This window comes from Guillardia theta (assembly GCF_000315625.1).
Source record: "Guillardia theta CCMP2712 unplaced genomic scaffold GUITHscaffold_64, whole genome shotgun sequence".
Classification (NCBI taxonomy): domain Eukaryota; class Cryptophyceae; order Pyrenomonadales; family Geminigeraceae; genus Guillardia; species Guillardia theta.
Genome location: NW_005434610.1, coordinates 218,416 through 234,264, shown reverse-complemented (window position 1 = coordinate 234,264; position 15,849 = coordinate 218,416). Strand labels below are relative to the sequence as shown.

The following is a 15,849-nucleotide window of genomic DNA, read 5'->3' as shown; positions in this document are numbered from 1 at the left end:
GGAGGTGAGGGGCGAGAAACATGACGGTTTTTTGGTGATCTCTCTCTCTCTCTCTCTCTCTCTCTTCTTTTCCTGCCCTAGGGTATCGGGCATCATGGCATTGACCTGCATTTCGCCGTCGCCCACGAGTGCCCCCGGCTCTTCGACTTGACTTCTTCTCCTCGATACCTTGAGATCGACAACTACCTGGCAGACCCTGCCTTGCAGGTCGTCCGAGCGCGAAACCATCGCCTCCTCCTCCCTTTGCTCATCCCGTCTCTCCCTCCCCCCCTTTCAACACCACCTTTTCGTTTCTCCTGCTCCTTCTCTCGCTCTTCCTCTCGTACGTGCTTGACACTTGGTGGGCAGGGAGATACGGTAGCGTCCCCGGTCCCTGTTTTTGATTGCAGATCCTGCACTTGGTCGAGGTCGGAGCTTCTGCCTCCTACCTGTGAGATTTGACCTGCTCCCGCAGGCCAACGCTAGAAAGAGGCAGCATTCCCTTCCTGAGGTGAGGAGAAGGGTGGGAGAGGACAAGAGGGATGGGAGGTCGGAAGAGCAAGGGGGAAGAGGGCAGGGAAGGAGGGAAGGGGTGGGGAGGGAAATGTGTTGGAGAGATTTTGACTGGATGCCAGGGAGCCGCCCGAGGGGAGCAGAGCACATCACTTTGCTGAAGATCCGAAGATGGTGAGGAGAGCAGAAGCAGAAGAGGAAGGAGAAAGATGAAGAGGAGCGGGAGAATGGGGGAGGAGGAGGAGGATGGTGGAGGAGGAGGAGGAGGAGGAGGAGGAGTCATGTGCGTGACCTGACGGTTGTTCTTGGGTTATCAGACGAACAAGAAATTCGAGCTGTATGGCTACCAGCAGGTGTGTGAACACTTGAACCCTCGACTCGTCGGACTTGCGCTGACGCGATGGGGCAGCGAGACGTGAACGGGAAGGTGACGGGATACATCGTGACCGACGACGTCCTGCTGGCTCATCTGAACTCGGAGGTGCCCCAGCCTTCTCCTCCTCCTCCCTTTCTCCTCCTCCTCCTCCTCCTCTCCCTCCTCCTCCTCCTCCTCCTTCTCTCGATGACTCTGCTACAGATTCAAGTCGAGCACGAGCAGTTCATTAAGGCTCGCGAGACGTCTCCTGGGACCCGTCCCGTCCGGCACTTCCACGCCACGTCCAACGGGATGGACCTGCCGGCTCCTCTCCTCGGTCTGCCTCTCCTCCTCTACCTCCAACTGCCATCCACCTCTCCCTTCCCTCCAGCTGAGGCCCTTCTGCAGAGAAAGAAGACACGGACGCCTATGACAACTCGATGCTCGAGCTGAGAACGGACGAGCGGGTAAGTCACGTGTGGCTGTCAGGCAGTCGGATGACGTCAGCATGCAGGGTCAAGTAGTGAGGAGACCAATTAACGGTAGGGATAGAGGCCTCCAGCCCCCACCCACTGCCGTCTCCTCCCCCTCCTCCTACTTTCATCCTCCCCTTACGTCTCCTCCTCCCTTGCTGCTGCTGCTCCTCCTCCTCCTCCTCCCTTGATCCTCCTCCTCCTCCTCCTCCTCCTCCTCCTCCTCCTCCTCGTACTGATCCTCTTGCTTGCAGTGCCGCCCTCGGGCCCCGGGGCAACAGGATGTGACCCGAAGCTTTTCGTCTACTGACGTGGGCGCCGGGGCGAAGAGATTGACTCTCGTGTATTGACTTACTCTCTCTGCATTAATGTACAAGTGACGTCACACGCCGCGGCTCCACGTCGGACACCAGACGTAGTTGTGGCGGAAGGTGAGGACAAGGCCGGGAGGTCTTGCCATCTAGAGGAGAAGTCAGCCCAACAGGACGCCAACGATGGTGGAAGCGCGGCAGGGAGGGGAGGGGTTTAGGGAGGAGGAGGATGGGGAGGGATAAGGTTAGGGGGGTGGGGGGGAGGGAGTTGGAGAGGAGGAGGATGGGGAAGGGAGAGAAGGGATGGGTGGGAGAAGGCAAGGACCTGCTCCTCGCCATAAAAGTTGTCCAGGATGGGGGGTGGGAGACAGGTGGCAAGCAGCGGAAAGATCCTGCTGGAGATGAAGGATCCTAAGTTGCTGCTGACCGTCTGAGCGACGCTTGCTTCGAGCGTCTCGGGAGGAGGACACCAGTACCTTCCGCTGAATCAGAGAGGAGCAGAAACAGAGGGGGGGGAAGGGGAGGGGGGAAAGGGGGGAGGAGGGTGAGATAAGATCATACTGGCAGGCAAGAGCAGCGTGGTTGGCCTGGTCGAAGACGCATCGGCGAATGTTAGCTCGAGTCTCCACCTGCCATGGAGGAGATAAGAAGCCTGTCGAGAGCGAAAGGAAGAGGAGAAGCAGGAGGATGGAGGAGGGCGAGGAAGGAAGATGAGGGAAGAGAGGCTGCTGGGGGAGGAGCAGAGGGCGAGGCACCTCAAAGTGGAAGCACTCCTTGTTCTGCTTGAACGCGCAGTAGGTTGCTGAGATGCAGCTGGAGTCGTGCAGGCAACAAGCTCGCTGTGAGAGGATGGTGGGTCACTTGTCAAACTAGTCATCAAACTTCTCAGCTCACCAGGAAACCGTTGAGATCGCACTGCTTGATGCTGCACGTTGACGTCTCGGCCAGCCGAACGCCCACGATGGGGAACGCTCCTAACATTCTGTTCCCCTCCTGACCCCCCCCCTCCTCGTGCAGCGCTTGCCCGTTGCCCTCGTCCTCCTCCTGCTGGTCAGCTCGCTGATCCCCGCTCGTTGGAGTTTTCTCCCCCTCCTCCTCCACGAGGGCAGAGATGTCGCACTGAACCAGGGATGTGTCCGCGTTCCCCATGACGCTCATCACAGTGCAATACGCGCTCTTCTTGCCCGCTCTCCCCAGCTTCTGCCCAGCTGCCGGCAAGTTCTCATCGTCCTTCCTCCTCCTCATGCTCAGCTCGCATCTCTTCCACTTCCACCTCCCTCCCTCTACCAGGAAGACGAACGACCTCTTCGCTACCTCCTGCTGCGTGACCACATCTTTGAACCGGCCATGGCTTCCAGGAAGGAGCTTCCATGACCCTGCGATCGCTGTGGAGGCATCCGCTGCTGTTGAGGGAAAACAACACAAGGTTTTCAGAAAGGAAGGGAGAAGAATGAAGTTGGTAGTGGTTGACACGTTGCAGCAGCAGCAGCAGCAGGATGCGGGGTTGTGGGGGGGGAAGGTGCAAGCCGGTCCAGCATCCTACCTCGTAGCGATCGCAACCGCAAACGTCCTCGTATCTCCTCAGGCTCAGCCACTTGATGGGTCCCTGGCTCGCAGACGATCTCTTGCCCTGCCTGCTGTAAACCCTCTATCACCCCTCTCCTCGAACGCTCTGACCTCCAGTCAAGAAGACTGAGCTGGAGTGCTCAAATTCCAACCTTGCGCAGTCGGTCAGGAGATTGAACGAGGACGAGGACGAGGACGAGGACGAGGACGAGGACGAGGACGAGGACGAGGTCAGAAAGGACTTGGCCGAGGAGGATGTGGAGATGGGGAAGGGAGAAGTCCTCACTTGTTGATCACTTCGTGAAGCTTGTTCTTCTCGCACGCACGGACATGCACCGCTGGCTTCTCGAGGGCGAAGACCTGCCAGACCTTGAGGACGGGATGGGGAAAGAAGAGCTGCAGCCGTGCGCGACCTGAGCGATGGAGGCACTAGATACAAGGAGAAGACAGCAGAGCTTGACCCTTCTTCCTCCTGAAGTCAGAGAGGTCGCAAGCTGAGAGATTAAAAGAACCTCCTCAATGAGGCCGCTCGTCTCCTCTCTGTCTTTCTCATCTGCTGGATAAGTTCAACAAATTGCCCTCAGTCTCTATGTCAGAGCTGCGATGAGCACGTATGGTGAAGAGTGTTCTATGAACTTCTTGTGATCTCGTGTGTATTCCTTTAGTTTGACTTCAGTAGTGAATTCTCCTAGTCTCATTCTCCTCCCTTCGCAGTCTTTACATTTCGTTAATCCCTCTACCTCCCCAATGACTTCTTGTCCCATATAACATCGGTTTTTATCTTTGATTCCCCTTCCTGTTTCCTCTCCTCCGTTCGTTCTCCCTCTCCCCCTCCTCCCTTTCCTCTCTTACCGCATCTCCCTTCATCCTCCTCTCTTATCTTCTCCATCACCTTCTTGCTCCATTCTCTCCACTGTTACCTCCTCTTATCCTCTTTCTCTTCTCTCCTCCTCTCTCCTCTCTCCTCTCTCCTCTCTCCTCTCTCCTCTCTCCTCTCTCTCCTCTCTCCTCTCTCCTCTCTCCTCTCTCCTCTCTCTCCTCTCTCCTCTCTCCCCTCTCCTCTCTTTCTCACCTTCGCTTCGCCGTCATCTTCCACTTCCAGCATTCCAGGATTGCATGGCCCCCTGAGCGACTACCCCACCAGATCCCGAAAAAACTGTCAGGCTGATAAGAAGGGGTACTCACACCTTCCGGGTCCAGTACTGAATAATTTGAGTAAAAGATAAAAGACCTTCCAGTCTGAGGCGGGTTGGTATTTATTTGAGTGAAATAAAATGAATACAATTCCTACCTAGCCTTGACTTCCTAGCAGAGGCCCTCAGGTTTGACGAGCAAGAACGATGAGCGACGAGAGGAGGAGGAAGAAGCTGCTTGCTAGTCTCCTGTGCTGCCTGCTGGTGGATGCAAGTGAAGGTGCCCACGGCTGTCCAGCTGGTACATATGCAGATACGAAGGGATCCACGTTGTGCAAATCCTGTTCACCTGGCACTTATGCAGACATCAAGGGATCCACGTACTGCAAAGATTGTCCAACTGGCACTTACACTGATAAACAGGGATCCTCGTATTGCAATTTATGCCCGCTTTGCACTCGCAACGGCTCAAGCAGCTGTATAGATTGTCTTTGCCAACAAATGTTCCCTTATGCTGACAGCGCGATTCTATCTCCATTCGCGGGAACGATAACGATGGACAGTAATCACAGTAATCTCACTTGTAATTGGACTCTATTTGGCAAACCTGCATGGAGCACGCTTAAGATTTATATGTCGTCAATCAACTTAGACGTCGCTGTGGATAGCCTACAAGTTCAGTCTTGCGCTTCAGCACATGACTGTAACTTAATTGGCAGTACACGAACAGATCCAACAAAGAGCTGATACTGATCCCAACAGGAAATGCAAGGGTTTTGGTTTCACTCGGCCCTAATTCATCGGAATCAAAAGGGTTTCAGCTATCATTCAGGCACGACTGCATGAAGAAATGTAACAATAATCTAGGAGCACAGATTGCTGTGGGGACAATCGCAGCAGCAATAGCAATCGCAACCTATCAAGCTGTTTATATGTCGCAGGAAACTGAAGCACGAGGAGAACATAATTACCAGACACCTCTTTTCAAATTGTTGGTTCCTATTTTATTGGTTCCCTGGGTGATTTTGTTGATTGCGCAGCTGTTTGTTACCTTGTGGGATAATTGCGCTGGGTATGCTGACACCATTCAATACTTGAAGAGAAGGTTGTATCATTTTCCACTTCGGGGTATCATACGAGAAATCGTTACTGCAATTGCCTGCTTTCAAATCTTTTATCAAAATTCGACGGATGCTGATACAACTGAATTTGCGAACATAAGTTCTAGGATCAATTATGTTCAGTTGTGGAACATCTTGATAGAATTATTCTGCATAATGTCATGCGGTTCCTTCTTCGGTGAGATGAGGGCAATGCAGGCGTACAACGTTCTACTTACTATTGTCCTGATTCAAACGTTGCTGATAACCAAATCACCTTTTGACCTGAAGATTGCGGGATTGATGATTCTTTCCGCGTGTCTCATTTTTGCGTTGGGACAATGCTTTGCTGAAATCACCCAAGGGAAACCTCATGTAATAAGCGCCTCCATTGCATTCTGTTCTTCAATAGTAGCCGTGTGTCTGGGGCAGCCGTCATTACCGGAGCAAGACAACCTAGCAGAAATTCTCTACAGACTTGGAGTGTTCATGAACCTGCTAGAAACTTCCATTGCAGCATTGGCAGCGGGGGACGTTTCGCCAATAGGAGCTTGTTACGAATTGATTCTGAAAAAACGGTACAGATTGGCTTCCATCTCGTTTTTCACGATTCTTTTTGGCGTCCTGCCGAATTTATTCGACATCTGTTTTCAGAGTTACTCAGGAGAACAGGGTACGTTGTTGAAGTATGATAGAACTCGCGCTGGGCTCTTCTTCGGAATGAGTACTACTTCCGTTGGTATCTTGGTGTTATGGTGGAGGGAATGTCAGCTGAGTTGGTCAGATACAGAAAAGCAGCTCCAATCAGAAATTAAAGGATTCGAAGGCTGGAAGGAAATATGGATAAGAAATAGCGTTGCACATTGCACATCACTTGAATTCAGCGGTCGAAGCAAGGTAGGTACAGAAGATGGAGTTGTATAATAGGTGAGCCGAACAAATGCCATTGAGCCATTCGGGTGGAAGAGTTGAGCTTCAATGCCACCGGATAGCTCTCATGTTGAACTTAAAAAGTCGTGAAAGAGTCTTGATAGAGCCTCGTGTGTTGCTGAGCCTCATCAGCGCCATCATGCCATGTCGCCGGAGTCTGGCACGGCGTTGGTAGTAAGCCTCGGAACTTGAAGTACTTATCAGTTTCCGATGTATATGCGGCAGTTTTCACAAGAGCGCCGCGGCTAGTCGGAGATCACTGACTGCCGCTCATGCTCCGGCGAGCCTGATAGTACCCGATTCTAGATGATGACAGGGTGATCTCTGCCTAAGACTGGCCTGGTGACCCTCGGAGCCTCCGGCGAACGGGCGCGTCCGGTAGGGTCACCGGTCAGTCAACTTGTGACAGTGACAGCGCCCGGGGGGCACCTGGGTGACCGGCCCGGCCCGGCTCCGGCGGCCGCGGCCGCATCATCGCCATTCCGGCTAGTCGGACGCGACTCAATCGCCGGATCCCGAATGCCGGAGTTCGGAGGGCCCGGTACCGTCCTGGCGGCATTTCCTTGCCGCAGTGCGGACATTACGTGGGGGGTGGGGTACTCTATCATGTTTTAAAACTCAGTCAGCGGCAACGGAAGCCTGGGCTGATGGCAAGTATATATACTAGTGGGATTATCGGGCAAAAACCAGGGGGAGATGGAGGCATGCCGAGGACGTGGCGGGGTCTGATCAATTTTAAAAAAATATGGTGGGGTACCCATGGGGGACTCGGGATGTCCGACTGGTAGGATCATAGAAAATGATCCTATGAGGGGGGGTAGTCCATGGGGAAAAACGGGGTGTAAAAGCGTCAGTCGGTTGGTGACCAAAAGTCGCTGGTGACCGCACCACCGTAAATGGCAGCATCCTGGGCAGGGGTGGGGGTCAGGGGTAGTAGGCGGGGTGTAAGACCCCAACAGGGGGTGGTTTTTGGAATCTGCAAGGTTTGCACTGAGCAGATGGGTGGTAGGGGTGGTAGGGGACTTGACAGTGTTTTGGTCCCTTACGGCGGGACCTGATCACCCAGCCGAAGGAGGGGTAGGAATGTGACGAGGGGTAGTCAAGAGGTTTCCGAGCAGCTGTAGCGGTACAGTAGTCCTTGATCGGAGGAGCTGTAGGTAACTACCGGTGGGGTAGAAGATAGACCCAGGGGTCGTCCAGAAGAACTAAGAGGATGGGTAGTTTTAGACGGAATAGGAGGGGTGTGATGGAAATTTTTCAGAATCTACACAAGGGTGGTATATTCTCGTCGGGGGTAGTCGGGGGAAAGGGTTTTTTGAAGAGGGGATCGATGAGGGTAGGTACGACCCAATACCTGCCATTTTGTCTGAATAGAGAAAAAGGGGTGGGTACTATAGACGGATGTGGGGTAATAGGGTGATAACGGTAGTATATAGGGGGGTAGGGGGTCAAGGGGAGGGGTGGACTCGATTGAACCACTTCAGCCGGAATGCCGCAGGTTTGTTCAGCTGCGCCTCCTATGATGTGATGAGAATGAGAGAGTTGCGAGGAGGAAACATGAGGTGATGTATGTTATTGCCAAATCATTCAGGAGAAGTGACAATTGATGGAGCGAGCGAGCGTAGTAGAGGAAGCAAACGAGTGAGCTGTTGAGATGCTCGGCAGTTTGTTGTACCGAAGTGGTCGGAGCAGGGAGGAAAAGTTGGTGTCCTGGGTTTAAACATAAGTTGCATCCATTGAAAACAAATCTGATTGTGAATATTGCAATCAATCTTTCATTTGCAGCGACTGAATCTTTCTTTGCAGACCTGCCGGAGAACGATTCTGAACCAAGATGATCAGTTCCTTGCGCTAGTGTGACTGCAACATGCCGTCTGTAACTGGTCTATCACCTTTCAAGCCTCGGATGCCTGGATCTATGCAGACAGCTATTACGCTGTTACTGTATATCCGATTAGTGGTCGGTTCAGATCCAATGCATGCTCTTGAACATCAAAAGATGTTGTCTTGTATCGATCAGAAGGCGAGCACACTTGATACGTCGTGCTCAGAAAGCTATGGCGACCTAATGGGAGGGATAAAGACAGTGCAATCCCGGCAATTCTTCTTTGCGCCTTCATGCCTGCCAGGTCAATATTTGACACCAGACAGAACTTGCAAGAACTGTTCGGCACAAACGTTCCAGACCTCTACATCAGCAACGTTTTGTCGGAGCTGCCCAGAAGGAAAGTACTCGGGTGTTGCGGCAACAACTTGCACGACGTGCAGGGAAGGATACATGATCAATGCCAGTGGATCTTGCCTAGCCTGCCTTCCTGGCACATTCCTCAACTCGAGTCAAGGGGTCTGTCAGAATTGCCCTAGCGGGACGTACTCCAGGACGGAGGCTGCGACTTCTTGCTTCTCCTGTCCCTCGGGCTACTTCGCTCCTCCCAATGGAACCTCCTCGGTGTCGTGCAGGCGCTGCTTCCCCGGCATGCTGTATGCTGAGCCTGAATCGGATTCGTGCCTGTGGGTGCCGCTAGGTTCCTTGACCGTCGTCATTGTGGGGGCGACGTCAGCGCTGGTGATTCTATTCATCCTGCTGCTGATGCTGAGGAAACTCCCTGCTCGAGCTCAAACGCAAACGATGGTTGCACAAACATCCTCAGAGCTGGCCTATGCACCCGGGCCACTCCGTCCATGGAATCAGACGTCCCTAGTGAACAGACAAATTTCTCCTCAAGAGTTTCAGATGCCAACAGCACCTTTACCCCGTGGAAGCGGGCTTCAGATGCATTCGTTTCCTCTGATTGAATTTCAGGATTTTTCGGATGTGACCGAACCCTTCAGATTTACAAACTACAAGACATTCAGATTCGCGAAACTGGTCTCAGGAGAGGGTGTGTCCAAGCGAGTCACCTTGCTTTCCTTGTGTGACATGCAAGACTGGCGACTTGCCCGAGTCAACTCAGATCTGAATCGCCTCAATAATCTTGAAATGCACGATCATGTTCTTGACATCATCGGAGTTTCGTCAGTGTTGGAGAGGGAGCTTCTCTTGGTGGTGGAAAATCTTTCGATGGGAACTCTAGACTCTCTGCTTCAGCTGGCAGACAAGGAGGAGGATGAGACGCACACGAAGAACATGATGCAGATGGCAAGGCAGATCTGCTCTGGTATGCATCACTTGCACTGTTGTGGAGTGATTCATGGCAACCTTGCGGCCAAGCACATCCACGTCGAGTCCTTCGACCCGACGGACTACACGAAGACGAAGGTGAAGGTTGGAGACTATATGCTCTTCGAGATCCTGAGGGGCGCGGAGAGCCTCGGAGGAGCCACAGGGGATACGGTGCAGATAGCGACACCCATAAGATGGATGGCTCCTGAAGTGTTACGAACTGGTCTGCTCTCCGTGCCCGGCGACGTCTGGTCCTTCGGTGTGGTGCTGTGGGAGATGTGGTCGGACGGAGACATGCCTTACCAGATGAAATCAGATCACGAGGTGAGAGAAGCAGTGTTGCAGGAGGGGAGCACGTTGGGAAATCCTCACAACGGTGGTGAGGATGTGAATGAAATCATTTCCAGCTGCTGGGACAGAAATGCGATGGCAAGACCTTCTTTCGAAGGTATGGAAAGGGAGTTTGGGAAATTGGTTGAACAATGATTTTGCAACCCCGGGAGTTATTCTTTATGCGCTATAGACGATTTAATTTAGATGATTGTATGTACCACATGACTCAGTGTTTGGCGTACACCTCTTCTCTTTCGACCCATTGGAGATCATCCGTAGCGATTCCTTCTCTTCTTGCCCGGATGATGTAGGATCGAGAATGTTACTTCTTTTGAGTGATCGACCTTGACCTTCACTTTCATGATTCCCCTTTCACCAATCATTTCTCTATCACCTCTGTTCGAATCCCCTGTAATGCACTTGTCTTTCATCACAGCACATGCCTTGTTCACCTTGAGGAGTACGAAGGGAGCTTGCATCTCATACTTTCCTGAATGAGCTCCTGCTTCCTAATCCTGACACATTCAGCACTGAAGTCAAGCTTGTTCGCAAAAATGCTCAGTTCTATTCATTGTCATGAAGATTACCAGCAACATTCCTTGCTGTTTTTTCTCTCCCTCACTGCTTTTCCTCCATCGCGTTCCCTAATCGGATCTTTGTCAGGATCTGTGGGGTGGGGTAGTATTTTTTACATGTAATCACGGGTACGTTTTAGTTAGATATGAGGGTAGTGTCATCACAGGATCATCATCTGATGGGGTGGGGTGATGCTGGAAGGACGCAAGAATGCAGGAGGAACAGACAAAGGAGCAGGAGCATGACGAGGAGGAGCATCAGGGGAAGGATCAGGAGAAGGAGCACATGTACGAGAGGCAGGATGCACAAGTTGATGACGATGTCCAGGAGAAGGAGGGGAGACAAGACAACACTTGTGATAGACTATGGAATGTGATGGAAGATGAGTGTGTGATAAATGAAGAGATATTGTCATTCAACTTGGTAAACCGGCTATTTGACTGTGCTCATTCAGACCGAAAATGCGAAGTTTCATCGCCGGAGCCCTGGCACTCTTGGTTTCATTCCTGCTCGCAAAGTGCTCATGCAGTGAGATAAGCAGCGACAGCCTCCGATGGCGATTTCAGCCGGGGAGTGCAGTTTCTTCCAGCAGCAGACTGTGAGCCGATGTTCCAAGTCGTTATCCTCTGACTCAACAATGTTTCCCCCGTCACAGAAACCTGCGAGGCGGCGGCTCAAACGTGAAGTTTGTCACGACTTGCGACAGCACGAAGTTCGGGGAGTGTGTTGGTGAAGAACTTGGTTCATAGTCGTGAGCTGAGACTAAGATTGGAAGGTCTTGTGGGATCCTGTGATTCTTTGGGGCGATGGAAGAACCCTATCAAGATGGATGGAAAAGGTGAGCGAGGAGAGTATCGGAATATCGCCTGCCGTCATCGCCTCCTCAGACTTTCCGAAGTGGAAGGCAAGCGTTTCGTTGAATGAAGGCGAGAACATCGAGTACAAGTGAGTGTTTCTTCGAGCCTGGTCGTTGCCGTTCATGATCACCCGCCACGTCTTGACGTTCAAAACCTATGGATTGACCTCACCTTTGTGTGGTTTGACCTTGCTTTCTTTCTCAGGTACTGCATCATTGGTGACTCAGGGAAGGTCCTGCGATGGGAGGGACAAGGAAGCTCGTCGAATCGCAAGCTGACGGTGGCTACTCCTGTGCTCTTTGCTCGCCTATCAAGGTCACCATCCCCAAGGTCACATCGGACGTGCTCTCAAAGGGAGAATTTCACGATTCTCCCGTCGGCATTGACGCTGGAGGATCCGGTAGCCACTCGCATTCGTCGAGCAAGGTGATCACGACTCGTGGCATCATCAGTACTTTTGTTTGCAGCTTTGCTGTTGTTCATTCGTCACATATGGCGCCTGTTCCGTCTTGACTTTTCCATTTCAGATCGAGAGAAGCCACGGAACGAGCAAGAGGGACGACCATAAGCCTTCGGGTCGGTTCTGAGTTTTGTCAAGAAGGGAAGGTCAAAGTTTTGCAGGGCATGTCGACTGGCAGATAACTTCCAAAGAGCTTGACAAGTTTGGTGCTGCGATCGTGAAGGCAAACCAAGAGAATGTAGAATCTTATTGCCTCCATCGAACAATATCTGATGCCATTGATGTTTGTAGGGATCATGGCGGCAGAAGCTGGAATTTGTGAAGACACTTTTCTACGATAAGAGTGATTCAGATCCATGCACTCCTGGTGGTACTGAATAGTCCTTTAGATCTTGCGACGGCATCTGGTTTCAATCAGCAAGAACCGGAAACTTCCCACCTTGCGATGATCGCCATATACCTGCACTTCCTCAGCACGGGGCAGGTGATTTCAACCTGGAGCCAACAGAGCTTCAGTTGTCATTTCCAGAAGAGGATTGTTCATTTCTCCTCCGATCCACAAGAATGTGATGAGCGATTGAGTAGAAAGATTAGGTTCCTTGTTACGATGTGGGAGGGCACAACCGCCCAAATCGGCATGCGATGTTAGCAAGGTTTGTGACATTTTTTTCCCCCCTTCTTCCCTGGTTCCTCCTCCTCGCCTCGCCTCCCTCCTTCTAGGTCACATGCGTAGAGGATGGGCGGCATTATCGGCCGAACCACCATTCAATGATGGCCAGGCATGAAGTCTTCCTTATCTTGTGCACTCCGCATCGAATCTTTTCTCATCTGTCCCACTCCGCCTTGCTGTTTTTATCCGCATGATTGTAACATTCGTCTATCTGCAGTGCGATCGACGAGGCGCTTGACAAGATTAAAAAAACTCCTGAAAATGCTTACGGTAACTTCTATCCCTCGTTTTTCGTCTGCTCCCTGACTGTCATGATAGTGATCCGCAAAATTCATCCTCTCCTCCCGTCATATTCGTCGGCTTACACAGCTCAAGTGCAATTTAAATCTTCTTTTCCTTGCTCTCTGTGTGATGGTGTCGAAAGGTCCCCCTGACAAGGATCCGAGACATTGCCCATCGCTCTGACATTCCAAAGGAAATGAAAGACGACATCAAGCACAACCTGCAGAACAAGCTGCACAGATGTGCCGGCCCGGTTGCCATTTCGACGCCATTGCCATGCCATTGACGCCCCTTGCAGGAGGACCTCGTGACTGCCGAACGGATCATGAAGCAGGCAGAATCAGGACATTACAGCGCGGCCTTCATGGAGCAGATGCGCATCTTCATGGTCTCTTGACCTCTTAAAGGGCCTAGCCCGCGTTGATTGATTGAGGCAGGTTGAGCTGAGAGAATTCTTCAATGCTGGTGGGCTCGAGGATCGCCTCACGGAGATGAAGGGCAAGGGAGAACCAAATGCGGAAGGAATCAAGCTGATAGATGAGTTCTTGTCGCAGAAGAGGTACGAATGTTGCTCACTGACGCGTCATCGTCTGAACTTTGCCTTCTGCTTGTACCACGATGGAAACAGGACGAGCTCAGACTTCCGTGCGAAGTTGAAGGCGCTGATCAAGCTCAGAAAGAACTTTGACTCCTTCATCTCCACTGTCCCACATGGCGAGGCGAAGCAGCGAGCAAGACTGACCGACGTCTCGTTGGAGCAGGTAAGAAGACAGGCAGACGGTTGAGACGAGGATCCCGTCACTGCTTCTTCACGGAGATCGATTTTACTGCTATTCTCACTTGCTCTCAGTTTGCCTTTGTGCTACTGGCCGAGGCAGCTCAGATCTTAGAAGGACAAGGAGCGAACTTGGACTGGAAGATGGCAGTGGAGGCGGCGATAGGCGCGCTTGAAAACGGATACCTTTCCGAGTCCGTGGATGTGAAAGAAGCAGAAGCGTTGAGGAAGGAGGTAGCGATGAATCCTGCGCTTCCAGCTATCGCTCACTGGGTTGTCAACAGGGAGAAGCGATGCTCTCGTCCTCCTCCCTCAACCTCCATCGGCTCAAGGCCTGGCTAGATCGCTCAAGTGAGTCATAAGGAGAGCGGAACAAGACAATTTCCTCACCCTCTCGCAGTTCGCCTGTGCACCTCGTTCTCCGACGCCATGCAGGACCTCTTCCTCGCCCACGTCGGACCGCTCGGCAATTCGCTTCAGGTTGACCCTCACGCTGCTGCTGTCTTCGTCGAGGTAGCGCCTGCCCCTCTCTTCTCTCTCCTCTAACGTCTCTCGCCCCCTGCAAGGCGGAGGTCCGAGCAAGCGTCGTCTTCCAGCTCTCCCGCATCCTTACAGCCTCCATCAAGTTCGCCAAGAAGGCCATGAACGCTCCTCCCTGGGCGGCCCTGCAGCCTGGAAAAGCAGCGGGGCGGCTGGTGGAGCATCAAAGTCTCGCCAATTTGCTGGATCATCACAAGGGAGGAGAAACGGAGCCTCTGATTGCCTTCCTGGAGCATGCAGAGGTGCTGCGATTTGACGCTCCTTTCCTTCCTCCCATCTTCTCTTTCCTCCTCCTTCCCCTCCCAACATGGCTGTCCCTCTTATCCCTTCGGGAACCTCCTTCCTGCTCTGCTTCCCTCCTCCCCCCCTTCCTCCTCTTCTTCCGTTGTTGACCTTGAGCTGTGAGCAGGGAGATGAAGATATTCCGCCGTTTGTGAAGGGCATCGTCTTGGCGGAGGAACTCCCCCTCCTCTCTCACTTGGGCGTGCGGGCAAGGCAGCAGGGTGTTGTGTTCGTTTGCAGCGATGGCCCTGAGGCGTTCAAGGAGCTCAAGGGCAAGCAAGGCTCCAGCTGGGGTCAATTTGTGGAGCTCAACGTGAATGTCGGAGGCTCAGTCACAGTGTCGCGCACGGAGTTGAGGCCCGAGAGGGGGCAGGAGGAGGAGGCGGCTGCAGTGGTTGACCTGCAGTCGAACGCGGACCTGACGGTCTCGGAGGTCCTGGCGTGCGAGAAGGCGTCGGAGGAGACATGTGGAGCCAAGTCGGCAGCCGCCGGGGAAATCTCGAGGATCGCAGCCAAGGGAGGAGCTGACTTCAAGGCTCCGCCCGGCTGTGCCCTGCCCTTCGGAGTCATGATGAAAGCTGCCAAGCCCAGCTGGGGGCGATACGTGGAGCAGGCCAAGGAGTTCGACGCGCAGGCAACGTCAGGGCAGCTGGCGGAGGAGCTGGCGGCGAGAATGCGATCGTTCGCATCGTCGGAGTGGAAGGTGCCCAAGGACGTGACGAGTGCGATCATGCGATCGTTCCCAGCTGACGCGCGAGTAATGGTGCGTTCAAGCGCGAATTGCGAGGACCTGCAGAAGGTGAGCGGAGCTGGGCTGTACGACTCCATCGCGAACGTGGAGGTGAAGGAGGAGGAGGCGCTCGCATCTGCCATCTCGAGAGTGTGGCAGAGCTTGTGGACGAAGCGAGCAGCGCTCAGCAGGAGGTCAGCTGGGCTGAAGCACGAGGAAGCGGTGATGGGAGTGCTGGTACAGCAGATGGTGGCAGGGGACCTATCCTTCATCGCCTTCTCCTCCAACCCCATCACCCGCGATCCCAACCAGGTCTACATCGAGATGTGCGTCGGGATGGGAGAGACGCTGGCAAGTGCAGGGCAGGCAGGAACTCCGTATCGCTTCACCTACGACAAGTCCAAGGGAGAGGCCGCCGTCTCCTCCCTCGCGAGCTTCTCCTTCGCTCTCGTGCCCGCGGACGGGAAGGGGAAGGAGCTGAAGGAGGAGGTGATCGACTACTCATCTATCCCCCTCCACACCGACGAGGCTCTTCGCTCATCGCTCATCAAGAGGATCGCCAAGGCTGTGATGCTGCTGGCCAAGGAGCGAGGGACGGAGCAGGACGTGGAGGGTGTGGTGGTGCTGGACAGCAAGGAGCCGCAGGTTCATATCGTGCAAGCTCGCCCTATGGTCCTTGCCGCCGTGTCCTCGTGAACGATCTCGTGCAGTCATTGGATACAAGTGCTGCTGCTTTCTTTACAATAAGACCGTTGATGCCCTCAGATGATGACGCGTCGAGCTGGGGGGTCTGGTGGTGCTGCTGATGGTCAGATGGAGGG

At 53.3% G+C, this 15,849-nt stretch overlaps 5 protein-coding genes across 5 annotated transcripts in view; 4 read left to right on the top strand and 1 right to left on the bottom strand.

Annotated features, from left to right (window-relative positions):
- The window catches only part of GUITHDRAFT_164561 (hypothetical protein), a gene marked incomplete at its 3' end in the record, with an annotated part of 4,391 nt that extends 3,043 nt beyond the window's left edge, over positions 1 to 1,348 (top strand). Inside the window, exons 8-16 of the mRNA XM_005827754.1 lie at positions 82 to 207; positions 349 to 369; positions 390 to 430; positions 455 to 490; positions 615 to 666; positions 902 to 973; positions 1,070 to 1,184; positions 1,256 to 1,314; positions 1,337 to 1,348. Of these exons, the coding sequence (XP_005827811.1) occupies positions 82 to 207; positions 349 to 369; positions 390 to 430; positions 455 to 490; positions 615 to 666; positions 902 to 973; positions 1,070 to 1,184; positions 1,256 to 1,314; positions 1,337 to 1,348 (534 nt within the window). The remainder of the gene's footprint in view (positions 1 to 81; positions 208 to 348; positions 370 to 389; positions 431 to 454; positions 491 to 614; positions 667 to 901; positions 974 to 1,069; positions 1,185 to 1,255; positions 1,315 to 1,336) is intronic.
- Positions 1,349 to 1,702: 354 nt separating this feature from the next.
- On the bottom strand, positions 1,703 to 4,102 carry GUITHDRAFT_142454 (hypothetical protein; the record flags this gene model as incomplete). The annotated part of the gene is made up of 8 exons (XM_005827753.1): positions 1,703 to 1,780; positions 1,957 to 2,107; positions 2,261 to 2,283; positions 2,387 to 2,470; positions 2,526 to 3,034; positions 3,309 to 3,349; positions 3,484 to 3,610; positions 4,090 to 4,102. The coding sequence occupies 8 exons, from the start codon at positions 4,100 to 4,102 to the stop codon at positions 1,703 to 1,705; spliced, it is 1,026 nt and encodes a 341-aa protein (XP_005827810.1).
- Positions 4,103 to 4,537: 435 nt separating this feature from the next.
- GUITHDRAFT_88624 (hypothetical protein) lies at positions 4,538 to 8,924 on the top strand (the record flags this gene model as incomplete). The annotated part of the gene is made up of 2 exons (XM_005827752.1): positions 4,538 to 4,761; positions 8,512 to 8,924. Coding segments are annotated over 2 exons (636 nt in total), but the record flags the coding sequence as incomplete, so codon positions are not given.
- Positions 8,925 to 9,334: 410 nt separating this feature from the next.
- On the top strand, positions 9,335 to 10,087 carry GUITHDRAFT_154017 (hypothetical protein). Its single transcript, XM_005827751.1, has one exon. The coding sequence runs from the start codon at positions 9,422 to 9,424 to the stop codon at positions 10,007 to 10,009; it is 588 nt and encodes a 195-aa protein (XP_005827808.1). The 5' UTR covers positions 9,335 to 9,421; the 3' UTR covers positions 10,010 to 10,087.
- Positions 10,088 to 11,257: 1,170 nt separating this feature from the next.
- GUITHDRAFT_164559 (hypothetical protein) lies at positions 11,258 to 15,791 on the top strand (the record flags this gene model as incomplete). Its single annotated transcript, XM_005827750.1, is given in 20 exon segments — positions 11,258 to 11,270; positions 11,320 to 11,377; positions 11,494 to 11,569; positions 11,605 to 11,715; positions 11,817 to 11,865; positions 11,911 to 11,987; positions 12,041 to 12,119; positions 12,139 to 12,233; positions 12,344 to 12,402; positions 12,637 to 12,689; positions 12,738 to 12,793; positions 12,844 to 12,954; positions 13,000 to 13,089; positions 13,139 to 13,260; positions 13,330 to 13,462; positions 13,552 to 13,710; positions 13,761 to 13,827; positions 13,877 to 13,989; positions 14,043 to 14,258; positions 14,426 to 15,791. The coding sequence occupies 20 exon segments, from the start codon at positions 11,258 to 11,260 to the stop codon at positions 15,722 to 15,724; spliced, it is 3,036 nt and encodes a 1,011-aa protein (XP_005827807.1). The 3' UTR covers positions 15,725 to 15,791.
- Positions 15,792 to 15,849: the final 58 nt, after the last annotated feature.

Bases quoted from the DNA above. Each gene is read 5' to 3' on its own strand.
- GUITHDRAFT_154017 (XM_005827751.1), top strand. From the start codon at position 9,422: ATGGGAACTCTAGACTCTCTGCTTCAGCTGGCAGACAAGGAGGAGGAT.